The sequence below is a fragment of the Periplaneta americana genome, chromosome 1 (assembly GCF_040183065.1).
Source record: "Periplaneta americana isolate PAMFEO1 chromosome 1, P.americana_PAMFEO1_priV1, whole genome shotgun sequence".
Taxonomy (NCBI): Eukaryota; Metazoa; Arthropoda; class Insecta; order Blattodea; family Blattidae; genus Periplaneta; species Periplaneta americana.
In genome coordinates, this window is record NC_091117.1 from 99,877,074 (window position 1) to 99,896,127 (window position 19,054).

The 19,054-nt window shown below is 32.9% G+C and overlaps 1 protein-coding gene across 4 annotated transcripts in view; it reads left to right on the top strand.

Moving 5' to 3' along the window:
- LOC138698704 (odorant receptor 2a-like) overlaps positions 1-18,475 on the top strand; it is a 50,742-nt gene extending 32,267 nt beyond the window's left edge. For all 4 annotated transcript variants that reach the window (XM_069824908.1, XM_069824900.1, XM_069824917.1 and 1 more), the window contains one exon: positions 15,831-18,475. Coding sequence is in view for 3 of the 4 variants with exons in the window: in XM_069824900.1 (XP_069681001.1) it covers positions 15,831-15,911 (81 nt within the window). In the remaining variant the exon portion in view is untranslated. The remainder of the gene's footprint in view (positions 1-15,830) is intronic.
- The last annotated feature ends 579 nt before the right edge of the window (positions 18,476-19,054 follow it).

Consider the following 19,054-nt stretch of genomic DNA (forward strand, 5'->3'; position numbering starts at 1 on the left):
AAAGGTAAAAAAAATGCAAAATAAAAGCAGGCTGTTGAAATGAAATGAGTTTATATTGCATCCTGCATTGTCAGTGATGTCTAGAAGAAAGACAACATTCCATCAACTTCCGAGCCCTACTTATCAGTTTCTCTAATGATAAAAGTAAAAATCAGAATTGTATAGATAGTGCTTAACGAGTAACACAGTGTTAATATTTAGGGAATTTTTTTTTTTTTAGAAAAAGTATTCATTTGGGACTAATATAGTACATCAGATCCTCTGATTGAGGTTCTGGCTGATATGTACATCTATTATCAAGCAGTACATCTCACTCGATATGTATCAGAGGAAGAACAATTGTTCGTCTGCAATGGAGGGGGAAAGGAACTGGCCACCCTACCCCATTATCTTCTGGCTAGTTGCCGCATACATGGTGCCTTCTTGTTATCATTTGTGAGGTTCAGACCTGTCTTCGGACAGTTGACTAACAAAACAAAAACAGTACATCAGAATTTTTTTGTTGTACTTCATCCTCGGAATAACCTGTTAAAATCTTACCTGTTATATTACTTTCACCCAGAATATATAAGATTATACTTTTTTAGTTAATATGTTCAAGTTCACTGAAAATACGCAAGAGAACAACAAGTCTCCAATCAAAAAATAAGAAATAACTCATCAGCAACAGCAGCTTTTTCTACTGCCGCTTGTCCTGAATAAAATTCTGTGGTGTTCGGATAAAGGGGGATTTTTTTTTTTTTTTTGTGCAGATGGAATTTTGTTCCCCAGATGAACACTAAAGTTAAATTACACAAGTAGTGTGCAAAAATCAAAAGAATACTAGCATTTGATGTGTTTTATTTGTATAGAAAATTATTTGCAATAAGTATCTGATGTTTAATTTTCATTTATATCCAAACTCATTTTTACGACTTATCTCCCTTTACCCAAACAACACAGAATTATTATCTGTCGATAAAGTGGTATACAAGAACTGCCACATATGAAAAGACACAAGAAAGGATTTCTTAATCTAAATATTACATAACATTCTTAGTATGAGTGAGAGTCACATTTAAAATTATATATAGGGAAATTGGCTCTTGCCTCTCAGAAGACAATTTTTTTCTCTTGAAAATTAACAGACACCATAATTGATTCACAGATAAAATGTACTTTGAATTGCACAATCACATGTTGTGTCATACAGATCATACAATTTTCTTATCTGCAGTCATAACTGTGACAGGATCATAACTTATATTTTGGGTACCTATATTGGAGAAAAATTCGTTGACTACATAGTCATTGATTATTTAATGAGAATGGCGAGGCCTCATATATATAATATTTTGGGTCTCATCAAACAAATTATTCACAGACTACAATATTCCACATAATACATATCTCAAGACTACTCCAGTACTCATATGCTTTCCAGGTGACAATTTATATGTATGAATGTCATGTCATATCATTTTTATGATATCACTAATTTCCTTTTTTCTTGATCTACTGGTGCCTGATTTATAAATTACAGCTAAATGGCAGCTGTGAGCAGTATGAATGAAGATAAATGCAAACAAGATGAAAACCATGGTTGTCGTAAGAAAATAAAGAAGATAAACTTACGAATTCTAAATGAGGCAGTAGAGCAAGTGAACCAGCTTCAAATACTTGGGGTGTACCAGTAACATGAGCTGCAGCCAGTAAGTCAAAAGGATGATAGCAATGACAAAGGAAGAGACTAGTAGTGAAATGCTTTGTATAGTGTGTGGCATTGTATGGGGCAGAAACATGGACATTACGACGAAGTGAAGAGAAATGAATAGAAGCACTTGAAATGTGGATATGAAAAAGAATGGACCATGTGAAGTGGACAGACAGAATAAGAAATGAAGTTGTGTTGGAAAGAGTAGGTGAAGAAAAAATTATGCTAAAACAGATCAGAAAGAGAAAAAGGAATTGGTTGGGTCACTCGCTGAGAAAAAACTGCCTACTGAAGGATGCACTGGAAGAAATGGTGAATGGGAGAAGAGTTCAGGCAGAAGAAGATATTAGATGATAGACGACATTAAGTATGTGGATCATATGTGGAGACTAAGAGGAAGGCAGAAAATAGGAATGATTGGAGAATGCTGGGTTTGCAGTGAAAGACCTGCCCAAGGGCAGAACACTTATGTATGTATGTATCCACGCCGCTGTAACCTTGCACCCGACAGCTTTATGTAATGTTGATAGTGACAGATGCGATGCTGCCACAATGATCACTACAGAACAACTGATTTAACTTACGCAGAGTACGTTATTCTGCTTAATTCAAATGGTACTGATAATTAAATAATTTAAAAAAACCTCGGAGTTCATTTCGAATCTAATCTGAATTGGGATATGCATATTAAATATATTGTACATGTAAGAAGGCATTCCCTGTTCTCCAGTGAGGGAAGTGGGGAAAAAACCAGAGGCGGTATGCTACCCTAAGATTTTTCCCCTGGCATACCTCGATTTAAAAAGGCATACCCCCTCCCTTACAACATACACATACATGATGTATACAATAAATTGTTTCGTGCAGTCAGTAACACGAATCTTTGAAGCTTACACACAACATCAAATTTCTTAATAAAATAATTTCAAGTTACTTCAGTTATTTACTAGTTTATTTTGCAATATCCATTGAGACTTATCATTTAAAATAATGTTAAAGCTTCAAAGTGCCTTAATTAATTATTAATAAAAAGTGCAACAACAAAAATGACACAGTCATTAAACTGGCAACAATAGCCACCACAAGCTACAGACTACTTGAAATACTACCATCGCACAGTGTGCAATAACGCAAATCTAGCCGGACAAAATTCATAACTTCTCTGCATTCCAACAGATTGTTATGAAACTTTGTACAGACCTTATAGATAGTACATATTCTTTGTGTACAAATTCTGACTACGATTGTGTAAGAGGAACTATCCCTTTATACGGGGTGGTTTTAGACAAAAATAGTAACTTCTCTCCTATCTAACAGATTTTTATGAAAAATTGTATGGAAGTTACAGGTGGGAGATATTTTTTGTGTATAAACTATATTTACAGTTCCAAAAGAGGAAGTACCCCTTTACAGGGGGTGCATTTACACAAGATTAACTTCTCTCCTACATAAGAGATTTCATGAAACTTTGTACAGCAGTTAGAGGTAGCATATATTTTTTGTGTACAAATTCTGATTACATTTGTATGCTACCTGTAGACCTAGTAATTGCACAAAGTTACATAAAATTGTATTATATAGGAGAGACGTAAATTTTGTCTAAATGCACCACTATAAAGGGGCAGTTCATCTTACTTACTTACTTACTTACAAATGGCTTTTAAGGAACCCGAAGGTTCATTGCCGCCCTCACATAAGCCCGCCAGCGGTCCCTATCCTGAGCAAGATTAATCCAGTCTCTATCATCATACCCCACCTCCCTCAAATCCATTTTAATATTATCCTCCCATCTACGTCTCGGCCTCCCTAAAGGTCTTTTTCCCTCCGGTCTCCCAACTAACACTCTATATGCATTTCTGGATTCGCCCATACGTGCTACATGCCCTGCCCATCTCAAACGTCTGGATTTAATGTTCCTAATTATGTCAGGTGAAGAATACAATGCGTGCAGTTCTGTGTTGTGTAACTTTCTCCATTCTCCTGTAACTTCATCCCGCTTAGCCCCAAATATTTTCCTAAGCACCTTATTCTCAAACACCCTTAACCTATGTTCCTCTCTCAGAGTGAGAGTCCAAGTTTCACAACCATACAGAAGAACCGGTAATATAACTGTTTTATAAATTCTAACTTTCAGATTTTTGGACAGCAGACTGGATGATAAGAGCTTCTCAACCGAATAATAACACGCATTTCCCATATTTATTCTGCGTTTAATTTCCTCCCGAGTGTCATTTATATTTGTTACTGTTGCTCCAAGATATTTGAATTTTTCCACCTCTTCGAAGGATAAATCTCCAATTTTTATATTTCCATTTCGTACAATATTCTGGTCACGAGACATAATCATATACTTTGTCTTTTCGGGATTTACTTCCAAACCGATCGCTCTACTTGCTTCAAATAAAATTTCCGTGTTTTCCCTAATCGTTTGTGTATTTTCTCCTAATATATTCACGTCATCCGCATAGACAAGAAGCTGATGTAACCCGTTCAATTCCAAACCCTGCCTGTTATCCTGAACTTTCCTAATGGCATATTCTAGCGCGAAGTTAAAAAGTAAAGGTGATAGTGCATCTCCCTGCTTTAGCCCGCAGTGAATTGGAAAAGCATCAGATAGAAACTGACCTATACGGACTCTGCTGTATGTTTCACTGAGACACATTTTAATTAATCGAACTAGTTTCTTGGGAATACCAAATTCAATAGTTCATCTTATAAAACATAATCAGACTTTCTAGACAAAAAATATATTCCACCTGAAACTTCTGTATAAAGTTTCATAAAAATCTGTTAGATAGGAGAGAATTTATTAATTCTGTTTAAATGCATCTCTAAAAGGAGTAGTTCCACTTATGGAACCGTAAATACAGTTTGTGCACAAAAAATATATGCTAGTCTACCTGTAACTTCCGTACAATGTATCACAAAAATCTTTTAGATAGGAGAGAAGTTATTAATTCTGTTTAGATGCACCCACTGTAAAGGGGTAGTTTTTCTTGTGCAAACGTAATCAAAGTTTGTACACAAATCATATGTGCCGCCTGTAAGTCATGTAGAAAGTTTCATAACAATGCGTTAGATTGCAGAGAAGTTATTAATTCTCTACAGCTAATGATTTGCGTTCTGATTCACTGTGCGCTTGTTAAGGTTAGATAAAAATGTGTTCAATGTATTTTTAAACTGATATTTCCTATCATGTGAATATTGTAGGCCTAAAACACTCTCACAGTGATTAAAAACTTCCTTAGTCTTTTCTGCTGTTAAGCCAAACATGGAACAGTTACCGTACGGCCAACCACTGAAAAAAATTAATTACTGATAAATGCGCAAGAACGTGCAAATTTTAAAACAAGGATTCAACACTTTAAATGATGCTGTATTAAATGGTAAAAGAATTGTTGTAACCGGATGTGACCGGCTATAGTAAAATTCACATTATATTTGGAGAGTCTTAAAAACACAAGTTTTTCAATTGTAATGTTTAAACCCTTCGGTAAGAAGGAAAATACTTTATAAACTTGTAATTAAAGTTACATTAGTAAGAACATACCTATATGAATAAATTACATGTTTCACAACACACTAAATCACTAACAATTGGCTCTTTTTCACCCACATAGTAAGCCTCTCTATCTACGGCTGAACCGGAGCGAGATGTGTTAGGAAGAACTCAAAGTTTATAACCTTCTAAATATAGTTTTCCGCTGACAAATCAGTAAAAGCTATTACTCACAACATTATTCAAATATTAAAAAACACGAATTTATATTCACCTATGCGTAACTAAACAAGTCGAAATTTGATTTTTGTCCACCTAGATAGGGAAAATTGCACACTGTGCATCGTAAGCATTTCAGAGGTTGACTTATCAAATAAGTGTCTAAATACACGTTGAATACAGTTCCAGAAGCCTGTGGTTTAGATTTACGAAGCAAACAGATAGTACTCTTTGCTGTGAAGAAATGTATAAACAAATTTTTATGGATCACATTTTTTCAGTGACGGTATGTCATTTTTCACTAACAGTATGTTTTCTGGCCATAGAAACCAGTGGTGGTATTTCATACCGGCGCATACGTCTCACTTCCCTCATTGCTATTTTTCATTCACGAACTTTGTTCAGTGATCTCGAGATTGATTCCTCCCAGAAACTACAGCGTTTTCATAACGTGTGCGTCCGCTTCATTTGTAATGTTCGATACTATGATCATATCTCACCTTCTTTCGAGAAGTTATCATGGCTTAAGTTACATGAGAGGAGAAATCTGCACTCACTTTCTCTCTTACATCGAATTATGCACATTTCATCTTCTCCTTATTTATTCGTTCACATTTTTTCAGTGACGGTATGTCATTTTTCACTAACAGTATGTTTTCTGGCCATAGAAACCAGTGGTGGTATTTCATACCGGCGCATACGTCTCACTTCCCTCACTGCTATTTTTCATTCACGAACTTTGTTCAGTGATCTCGGGATTGATTCCTCCCAGAAACTACAGTGTTTTCATAACGTGTGCGTCCGTTTCATTTGTAATGTTCGATACTATGATCATATCTCACCTTCTTTCGAGGAGTTATCATGGCTTAAGTTACATGAGAGGAGAAATCTGCACTCACTTTCTCTCTTACATCGAATTATGCACATTTCATCTTCTCCTTATTTATTCGTTCATTTCCATACTCTCTCTCTCACTATCGTAATACTCGATCACAACGTGATAACATGCTAAACATTCCACTCCACATCATCTCTGTATTCCTCATCTTTCACTGTTGCTATTTCTCGTCACTGGAACACTCTGCCATCTGAAGTCAAGGACTGCTGAGCCTTTAAATCTTTCAAATACAAGCTAGAAAATTATCTTATGACGAGTTGCAAAACTAACTTACTGTTATGACAAGTGTTGTATTTCATGTTTCCACGTATTCACTACATTTGATATTCTATATTTTATTTTATCTGTTTTTGTTTCATCATATTACCCGATAATGGTATGTCTATCATGTGATAGCTTGAGTTACTTTTCCTTGCTGTGGGTACCTAATAGATATTGTGTTCTGATCGTATGCTTTGTACTTTACTATGTTGTTGTTATTATTAAAATTAAAATTTAACACAAGAAAGTCTTATCATACATATTCCGAAGTGATACAGTGTTAAAAGTTGTGTAATCAAGATGTATTACTATTATTATTATTATTATTATTTTTTTTTGTCTCATATTTTTATACTTTGTATGTCTCATTTATTTTGACTTACTGTTCACATTTTATTATGCCTTTTTCTTTTTTTTTTTTTCTATATGTTACATATTATGTCTCATTTCTACTATTTCTTGTTTAAATTGTATTATGATTATCTACTTCAGTTTTTTGTGTGTGTGCTGTATTTTGTAAATTTGTATTTTTTGTACTGCAGTTTTACTCCTGGTTGAGTGTTAGAGAAGGCCATATACGACCTTAACTCTGTCAGGTTAAATGAACCATTATTATTATTATTATTATTATTATTATTATTATTATTATTATAATTATTATTATTTAACTCCGTTCTTTATTACTGTTCTCTTAGAAAGGACTAAAGTGTTTGATATCCACTGTATTACATTATGTTTGGGAATGAAGGGACGCCCATATATACAGACAAATTCCTTCTGTTTGTAAAATTTACGAGTCCTTCCCACAGTTCTGACGCATGACTATTTACGCAAAGGACTGTCACTACGTGAGTTATCAGTGTCTTTTATGACATTTCACAGCAGCGCTACAAATTTATTTATACCTTTATAACACTAAACACGAATTAAGCACGTGGTAGTAACACCATGTAACACAGTATGCAGCAAATTGGCAACAAAAATGGGAATGCTACACTGCTACACTCTACACTCCACTTAGCAGTTGATAGAAAATATTACTATCTGATTAGTTCAGAAGGCTATTGCACAGCATTCAGCTTTATCATAAGAAGATTGCCAACGAAAGAAACAACTGTCAAGTGCAAGGTTACAATGGCCTGGTATAGAGATGACTAACCGAAGGAAATTTGTGCAAGGATTGATAGAAAACTAGGGTTCCTTATCTTACACAAACTTTTACTTAAAAAATTACACACGAATTAAAATAACTGTGTCAAGCTATATATTGATGGCTACTCTTCTGCACAGTTTCCAAGAACGTTTACGTATTTGTCTCATCTTGACACGAGCTCAATATTCCTTCCAGTAAAACTTTGCTTTTAACGCACAGACAACATTTCGCATCAATGCATCATCTTCAGGTCTCAAAGAAACGGAAATTAGAAGGGACAGAGTCTGGACTGTAAGGGGAACAAAATTTCAAGAATTCCTTTGTTTAACGTGCAATGTTGTGGTCTGGCATTATCATGAAACAAATTCATAGCACTAGACATAACATCAGACCTATTTCTCTGAATTGTTTCCTTTAATTGTTGTGAAGTAAAGCAGTAATTTTATTGTTAAGTGTTACCGTTGTTCCACACTGTATGAACTCAAGGAGAAAAATTACATGTGTTGCAAAACATGATATGCAAGAACTTAGTCGATCAAGATGCTACCACAGTCTAGTATATACAGTCGCGAAGCTCAATACATAGTAAATATGCAAACATTAGATAGTTGCTCACCATTAGGATCGCTAATATCGCCTCATTACAGGCAATGCAAAATAGTACCGTCACAGTCTATTGTTTCTAGCACCCTCAAAACTCAAGCTTCGTGACTGTATGTAGTAGACTGTGACGCTACTTTGGATCCTTTGTGACGAGACTGGATGTTTCCCTTCAGTGACGACAGGTTAATTTCAGGCATATGATGGTGCACTCATGTCACATTGCCAGTTACAGTGATTTTAAAAAACTAGTTTCTTTTTTTGTTAAAAACTGGAAGTGCATTAGAGAAGATGAAAAATATCCCTCTTTGCTTCCGTTTATAAAACATTTGGGAACTCACAGTGCAATTGTAAAGAAACTCTTTGAATGAAATGCCTAATTCTGTGGCAATGTCTCTTATTATTCGTCTTCTGTCAGACTGAAATTATTTCTTCAGTCTTTGTTATGATTAGCATCTTTTGCAGTAACTGGGCTGCCAGTGCAATAAATCATTGTCTGTTCTTTCTTTGGAGAACTTTCTGACCATTCCCTCAAATGTTACACACAAATTGCTCATACACTTTATCACTTGTATCTGCAATGAAATGTATTCAAACATGGGTGGAACATATCTCCTCAAATGCAAAGAATAAATCAAGATAAAGGAAATGACATTACCAGTTTATATTGGGAAGCAAGATGGCGAATGGAGTAATATCCAAGGCCAGCATTAGAAACCGACCAGACCTGACTGACTTACCTACCTTTATTAACTGCTTATGAATTTCGATGGGAGCAAATGTTTTACCATAAGAAAACAAACCATATTGCAAATATCTATGTGGGACCATATTTCAAACTGTATCACCTTTAAACCACAGACTAGACATGCAACTGTGCTTGTCAGCAATGTTACTCAATTACTCATAATATACTAGTTTCCACCTTGTGAAGTGACTAAACAGAAAGTGGCATGTTGCCGTTAGTAAAGGCTCAGTTGCCACATATGTAGATCATTTCTATTTCCCCTGTCTTATATTCTTTGCTTTCTTTTCATATTGAAACACTCAGGAGACTCCATGCTTCTTTTGGTCACAATGTCATTAACATTTTTACACTCGCAATAACAGCAGCAATGATATAGCACACAAAACAACACACGAGGCCTGGCACCATAAGTTTGGCAACACTGTCCCAGCAAACAAGAGAATATCGCACCATGTTCGGTTGGCATTCTATTCCCAGTTTGTTCCTAGCACAGGAATTTTTCTATTCTAAACTCCAGTGAAAATTTACGTTCCCGCTCAATGTGACAATGCTGTATAAGCTACTCCTCTAGGTCCGCATTCACCTCTCGCCTATAGAACTACTACCTGTTTCGTCACTTTAAAACATGGAAACTAGTATATCAGAACACAAGCAATGTGAATACATAGGTAAACTAACTTTCCCTAAGCAGGTATAAAGTTATTTCGTATGGAAAATTAGTTTTTAAACAATTCTAATACAATTTTAATTTGACACACACTCATTTTATTTTATCTTCATTTACATTTTTTTCTTGTGTAGCAATTACACAATGTCAAATTATGTAGCTCACATATATCAACAATTCTGTTCAACAGAATAAAATGGAATTATATAAGTATACTGTCAATCCACTTCAAAAACTGGTAATAGTGACATATAATAGATATATACTGTAATCAAAGGAAAGTTAAAGAAAGATCTGTACAGTACATAATTTTCTAGGAAAAAAATTCTTAATTGCAATAGGTAAATCAATGCCAATGAAGATGGGATGTCAATTGATAACAATAATACAGTCTATAATACTTAAGCGCTCTAACAGTTCTGAAATTATTACACAAGAAATATCAATACAAAACACATAAGAACTATTGCACTAAAGATCACCACCGTCTGTATGAGTGACAGAACTGGAATGCAACTGATTTTGCAATAATGAAAACATTTATCAAAAGAACTGAAAAACGAAACTCATGGAAACTTTTAGTACGAAATGGACATAATATTATATGAAACGGTGATAACCCATTATCCTTAGAATATGTAGGATCAGTTCTGATTATTATTTTTTTCTTTTTTTATTGATAAGGCATATTTGGTTTACAAATTGTAGGCCTACGTGTATTGCCAACTTAAAGTACTATATTACACATGAAAGATTTTCTTTAAAAAGAACACAAGTTATTATTTTTGTGAAAAACAACATGCTTCATTCTTGTGTGTGTTATGTGTAAACATAAACAAATACATTTATTATTTATCATTATGCTCGCAGTCTCTGCAGGGTTTTCTGGTTTTACAACTATATTCCCTCATGTATTGTTTGAAAAATTTTAATAGTGGTAATAACATGAACATATATAATAGTTTCTATTATTTTCTGAAATATTATACATTGAAATGAGAATAATTATAAGATGCTCGATTTCCTTTACATTACTACAAATTACAAAACTAGAAATTCGAAAGAAAACATTCTTGTACAAGGTTTCAGTATTGTCAGAAATACATTACACTACATTGTGTTTTGAAACATGCACGAAAATATGCAGTGGCAACATTCAGATTATGCATAGGCCGTGACTGTTTCAATAAACATTTACACAGGATAGATATTGCATAATCTCTTTCTTACAAGCCTTCTCTGTACTCTTAATGAAGATATGAATTCAGATCATCATCTTCACTATCCAACTTTTAGTAATTTTCCAGTCTTGGTATGCAAGAGAGCAAATGACAACATTGTCAACTGCTGAACATTAGATATAATAACAAAAACACTGCATTATGATAATTCTTCTGAATATACAGAGCTTCATTTATAAATCTTGTTTGCTCTCAAGATGTTTTATGTCTCAGCTACTAAATGTGCCACAGCTGATGGCACCCATACTTCAACTCCACTTCCTAAAACTTGTATAAAATTTTACCTTATAGAAGATGCTGGAAATGTCATCCTCCCTCAGCTAAACAGCCATTGTGTTGAGAAAACACACGGATCAATTAAACCTTCATTCACGGATTCAAAAAATCTACCACAATAACATACTCATGCTGATGGATCGCTTAGTTGTAAACAGTGGGTATTTGTAAGTCTGTAGGTTTCAAGTTTTAATAATTGTGTTGCCTTATGTGCAGAAAAAAGTGAAACCCCTCCCCCCTTTGCTGTGCTAATTTCTGGAGTGATTTTGTTGGTATATATTCAAGATTTGCGCCAATTTCATCTAGTTTTTCCTCTCTTAAAACTGTATCTTTTCGTCGTCTTTTTTGTTTTGGACTGAAGCAGTAGATTCAAATTTTTGCACTATTCAGTTCTGGGAGAAGACAAATGATTAAAAAAATGACTGAATAAATTCCGCATGCACACAATGAGCTGATTCTTATTTAAAATAATATTTACACAGAAAAATACGTGTTCTAGAATCAACTGTCTAGGCATCTTCGCGACTGAATGTATACTGCCATGAGACCATTAGGGAACAGATTCATACATTAGTTGTCGCCAATGGGAAGGAAGTGGAGTTGAGTCACATGGGAGTGATATGAGCAGTAGTAGAAATGATAAACACTGTGTGAACAGACAAGATTTATAAATAAAGCCCTGTAACAATGGATGGAATTCTTCTAGGTTCAGTTTCAAATAGAACAGATTTGTTTTTACTCAAACATAATGTTATGAGAGAAAAATTAAATTATAACTACATAAACATTTCTGACAAAAAGGAATACAGATTCTAAGATACTGAGAAGTTACAACAACAATGGTTAGAACAACTGGCAAAAACTGATGTAAGATTAGTTCTTTCTCTGTCCAGCAATGAAGGATATATCAACTACATCATATCCATACAAAACATTTATCTATATATACTACCAGTACTATACTACTTTAAAGCATGGCTTTGTTAACACACAGCAATTCCACTGCTACTATCTATATTATCACAGTTATTCACATACAGTTCTTATTGGAAATTCTACAGACTACTATTATTATTATACATTTTGGAGTTCAAAGTACTCTTTGCTCTATAACTTAATAGAAGACACAGTGTACACACTACTGTAAATTTTCTCATTATAACAAATGATTTATCAAAGGGATTTCTAGAATATTTCTATAAATAGTTTTAAACTAAAATGCTGTAACATCAATGAATATGAATGATAAATATTTTGTCGCACTTTGATAGTATTATTAACTGTATTAACTACTGTATGTGATTTTATGTGCATGTGGTCACTGAAACAATACTCATAAATGGTAGTATGAAGAGATAGTATTTTCTCCCTTGTGTTATAATATTTTTTAAATATTAAACACAAAATTAAACTATTTTATAATGTACAGTGTACACATATACTTTTCATGATATTTAGATCTACTGTAGAAAGAAAGAAACAAACAAACGAAGAAAGAAAGAAAGAAAGAAAGAAAGAAAGAAAGAAAGAAAGCTTAAAAATAACACTTTTAATTCACTTTGTAAAATTATATTACTCTTTTTATTAATTTTATTTAGGTTATGTTGAAGGAATTCAGTCGTATGTTGGAAAAAGCAAGATTATGTCCTTTTTTAATTTTCCTTTATTACTTGGTTATTTAACAACTCTGTATCAACTACGAGAATGTAATTATCACATGAAACATATTTTATTTACACATCTTGATTACACAACTTTTAACACTATATCACTTCGGAATATATAGTTTATTGCTATTTTATTTATTTTTGTATAATAGACATTATTAATTAGTGTAATTTTGAACAAAATATGTTTCTGGAGAAAGTTTTCTAATGGAAGAGTTATGTGCATTATGCTATTATACAGTAATTTTTCAACATTAATAAATTGAGGGAGAAGGAAGTAGCATATGAAAATGTGATAAGCACTGTGTAACAACCTGTTTAGGAAGAAATCATTTAGTAAATTTTAATTAAGCCTTTGGAGAAAAGAAACATTATTTCTCTACAATTTAACAATTAATTTACTGAATAATTATTTATGTTCGATTATACTGTAGGTTAAATACATATATTTGTCATATGAAATACCTGTACAAATGGAACGTCTTGGAACTGAAGTTATTGTTGTGCTGAGCAAGCATCTAAGAGAGGTAGTCTGGTGCTAAGTTACTCCTATTAAGTTCTGTACTGCTGGCAGTGAGATTATATAATTTAAATTACAGGCAAATAAACTATGCTCACTATTGTTTAGATTTGAAAGATTGCATTTCAACGAATGTACTAAGACCATGGAAACTCCAAACAAATTACCAAGGAAGGTAATACATTCACAAGACAAGTAAGTAGTGCAGTATATAATATATTGAAATTGTATAAAGAAGAAAAGAAGAAAGGTTTGTTGCCATTATAAAATTTTATTGAAAGGACTTCACGACTGTTTCTCAAATGTAAGGATAGTGACTAAAATTAGTGAAAGAACCTGTACAAGATGAAAGAATTGGACAAAGATTTGCTGTTCCTGGTAAGCGACACTTGCAGAAGAAAACACTCAAAGCAGGCGAATTTTATAAATGTGTGTGATTAGAATAACTTACAATAAAGATTTTCAGAAAGTAAGGCCATAGGACATGTTTTAATGGAGCATTACGACATAGTTACACACTGAGCATCTTATATGTGGACCCTAAAATTAAATGAAAATGGATCTAAAATGTCAATAGTGAAACATTGATACATACACACTAGATGTAAGAGAGAACAAAAGTGCAGGACAGAGGACTATATTAGTTCATGGGGGAAAGAGTTGATACCACTGAATATATGGGGCTAGTTATCACTCAAGATCAAAATCTGTTGATTATCACGATTATTATCTGGTATGCTTTGGCAACCTCAGAATTTGAGGAAGCAATATAATAAAAAATAATATACAAGAAATGGCTACAGAACTCTGACATATCTGGATATATAGTTATCCTTCATAACATCTTGTATCACACTATTAAAGAAAATTAGTGTCCCAACATATCTTCTTCTTGTTAACAAAAATATACAATTTGAACTGGAAGTGATTGAAAGAGTAATACTGGAAACTGTAAAACGTAAATAAACTCGAACTTGTGTATACTGTAGACAGAATACTGAGAGACAATGATTTTAGTGTTCTGCAACTCCCACCATATCACTGTGATCTGAATCCAGAGTTATGAGTTAGATTGCATTATCTCAATGTGAAAGTATGAGAACGTGATAAATTGATAAACATTTCCTAAGTAGCAGAATTATATTAAATATCCTATCGCTTGCCTGCCGATCCAGAGCTGTGCTCGGGGCTCGGTTAGATTCCCACCTGGGTTGATTATCTGGTTGGTTTTTTCCGAGGTTTTCCCCAATTGTAAAGCAAATGTCAAGTAATCTATGGCGAATCCTCGACTTCACTTCATCTCGCCAAAAATGGTATAACTTTTGACATGTTCCACATGTAAAAGTTTCGATGCTAATGTAAGATCAATGGAATACAATAAATTAAATGAAAAAATAAAACTGAAACAGCTGAAAGAAATAATGTCGAAATAATGTCATATCAATAATCTTATGCAAATATTTGGTATTATCTTTCATGCACGAATTAAAATGTCCATGCACTATCTGTATGTTTTTAATCATCATCATCATCATCATCATCATCATCATCATCATCATCCTGACAAGTATTAGACAGACTGGCCTGTTACGGTCTTGTTTTCTGTGCATATGTTTTGAGGTCTGCCAATGGATCTTTTTCCCCTTGGCCGATAATTTAAAATTTTTTTGAAATCTGTTCGAAGGCAATTTTAATTAAAAGAGAAATTGATACTGTACATACACATTTTCAGCACATCATTAGTCAAACAGTTCGAGCATCAAATTGACATCCAATTGGTAACCCGGGTTATAATCTCAGTAGGTCTAAATGAAATTTGTGGTGGACAAAAATCATCATAATCATAATACTGCAGACCACCTCTCATGGTTCACCAGGCAAAAAGTATATTTACAATTACAATGTGTTCCTCCTGGTGGGGGGGGGGGGGGGACACTTGGGAGAATGATGCAAGTCAAGTACTGCGACAAAGAACAAAAGAAACATACCCAATTTCATACATGTTTTCAGGGCTATCGCTACTATAGTTTTAAATAACTTTTTCTTTACTAGCCGTCAAAAAATAACATTTTGATGGCATGATATATTGTAAGTATCAATTTTGCAGGATCTATTTGGAAAATTTATTGGAATATCACTCGTAAATAAACGAAAGACATAGCAATTTATGAAATAACTCGAAGTAATTTGAATTTAAATTTAATGATGTCAAAAACACCCGGAACTACCAGTGTGGAAATTATATGGTATCTAAAAACAGAACATATTAGTGAGTCTAGAACAGAATAAATGTTACGAGGTTTCAGACTTCTACAGTGACTGCAAAGTTCTGAGGTTTTCGTTACTTGTGTATTGAGATAAGATTTGTTTGACATTTTCTGTTTACAGGTTCCACCTTCAGAGTCATATCACCCAAGATCTGGAAGAGTTTTTATTAACGAAGAAAGTGGTTTTATACTGCAGAAGTGATGAAGCTGATTTTGCATGCTCTTAAAACTACTTAGTGAAATGATAGGAAAAGGCACAACAGTAATTTACATGGTTCACATTCTTAGATAAACATATTTGGAACTATTCTTAAAAACAGAGTATGTAACTCATCCAGGTAGATCTTGGTCATTACAACCAGAATAACAGAACCTGTAAGCAGTTTCGAAACGGTGGACTGATCTGATAACAGTACAAAGTCGAAAAATCCAAAATTTGATTTACAGAAATAAATGCTGATTCACTAAATATTTCAAAACTTGTTAGAGTTCCTATGCTGTCAAACTAATCTAAATATATACAAGTAACATGAGTGCATCTTAGTTATGAGTATGCAGAATTTAAAACACTGTGACCAACATACAAGTAATTCTCAAATGTTTTAAAAATCTCACACAAATTATTATTAAAAAAATAACATTTGGATAAAACTAAAACAATACAAAATTTGAAGAGAGACAAGGTACGTAATTTTACAAGGAAATTCAATTCATTTAGAGGTAATGTATAAATGCGAGATGTACAGTATACAAACATTTTCTGTTTGACAGCACTCACAACTGTGGGATGTTTAATAACCGCAAATGTATACATATACTCCGACTCCTACTTTGTTACAATATACAGCCTAATGTTCAGATTATCAAATATGTTGACAATTTTTTTAATTTACATATTAAGTAAGTAGTTCATGAAACAATATTTCTCGTTTATTTTAAATTTAAAACATATTTGTATACTTTCACTAAATTCACATATCTCTCACCTATAAAGACAAATCCAAAAGTATGTATTTCACTTACTTTAAGCAGTAACTGTACTTAGGTTATTTGGGACATTTAGTATAAATAGATTTCTTCATACTTTTAAACGTTAACATTTAAAAAAAGGTCATAACTACAGCAATTAAAAATCTCTGTACATATACTATAACAATACAAATACTTCAATGACAAGATTGATGACTTGAATTGATGGCAACAAGGAATGAAAATTGGAAAAATCGCCTAATTTCCTTCACTTCACTACATAGAATATAAAAGAATTTTTAAATACATAGGATATTTAGGCCTGCAGTTAGCAAATAGATTAACACAGAGCTTGTATTAAGTTTACCATCACTTGGGTGTGCTTGACAGACAAGCAAGTTACCCTTGTGACGTATTCATAAGCAGGTACAGACTTCATAAACAGAACACACTCCTTAGAATCAACTACTGAGATACAGTAACTCTGCCAGTGAGTTACATCTCGAGATCTTAGTATTGCGTAACTGTACTTGCTAATTCTTCCCCACATCTGTGTCTCATAAAGATCTGGACGTAAACATAACAGTAGTGCCCCTGAAGTAAGAAGTACTCAGATAATGCTTGACTGTTTTAAATATCTGTTTAGGTCAATGTCTGTTTTAAAATTTCTGAAATTCGATGAAAGTGTGTGAATATAATGTTTGATGGTTGTTCACTGTATTGGAATATATCACATTCGAAAGGCACAAGAGAAAATTTATAACTGATTATTATGTTATGTAAATTTCTAAAGTAACAGTAACAGAATTTACTTATCTACTAACAAACATGCAAGTATTATTAGCTATGTCTTACTGAAAATATGTTAGTTGCAAATTTAGTTTCTTATATCAGTATAACTACATTGACGCAGAGTAAAATATTTAATATGCTTTGGTATTTAATGCTCTAGTAAAGTGGTTCCATGTAATGATAAATACGAGAAGAGAAAGTCTCAAATAACACTATCACATTACCTGGATTACATATATACACAAAACGCTATTTACATAAGGCTTATATTTATCATTTCACATTAAACTACATCTTCACTTTTTATTTTTTGATAATCTACGTCACTATCCCTTTCTGATGCCATTTAATGTTCTTACTCTATTGGTTTATCACTATATTGCTGTTACATTGAGAAATAAATGTTTTCACCAATTTATAACTTACATATTTTCATCTTGTCTAATAGAATAAAGAAATATGTTGCTGTCTAGTGCCTTGCATTTGGCAATGAAGCCATTAGCAGGAATAAAGAAATATAAATAAGGCACTTTTTCAACAACACTATTCTCAAAAGTTGCATGAATAAAAATATGAACAAAAAAGAATCCATACTTCTGAACTGATGCTGTGATGCATCTGCTAATCCATTAGATAGATCGTTGTAAAAATGTTGTATTTCAACTATGTGTATTAGAGACAAAAGTTATTTTTTAATATATTGAACGTAAATGTATAATAAAAATTGTATGATTTCATAATTAATATGGTCAAAGCTTAAACTTATGTTTTTGAAATTGTAAAAGCTCTTTAACATTAAAATATATTTAAAAAGGTGTTCCCTTATTAAAACATTTGAAGTGTCTTACAAGAACAACCATAACCAAAAGTTACATTTTGAAATAGACTGCCATATGATGGTTCATTTTAGACTCCATTCTCTGAACTGAACATTAATTGCCCGAAGAATTAATTTTAAATCGAATTTAATTTAAAAGTATTCAAAGACTACTATGGAAACTATTTTCTTTTCCTATTGAAAAAAAAAATTACCTTTTACTATGGCTGTTTTGCAAAAGACACTTCAATTCATATCCAGATATGGTTTGAGTTAATGATGTTGATGATTAGCAAGAGTATAACTGAATCCTCTAGATTCAAAATACCCTAAAGACTCTTTTGTTCATAATTCAGTTATGTCCACATATTGCTTGCTAAGAATGAATTCTAACGATTTTTATAGTTTGAATTAAAAAAAAACACTGAATTTAAAGCAAAAAATTTATTAAAAGTCACTATTAGGTTGAAAATTTCCTCTATTTGCCATCAATTACTATCAAAAATCCTTTAATTTGTGAAAGTGGCTGTAGGGGATTTTGAATCTATAGGATTCAATTTACATGTTTTGTGAAGTATATGAATATGATAATCAATTACTGTGAATTCTTCCAGTCAACACAATTTCAGCGTAAATCTGATGATTGAGCCTTTAAAATTTCATGATTAATTCATGAAAAGACAATAAAAATTATTAATTGCCACTAACTATCAAGTATGAAACAGACAATTAATATTACTAGTGTGACATGGCAAACAGCAGATTTA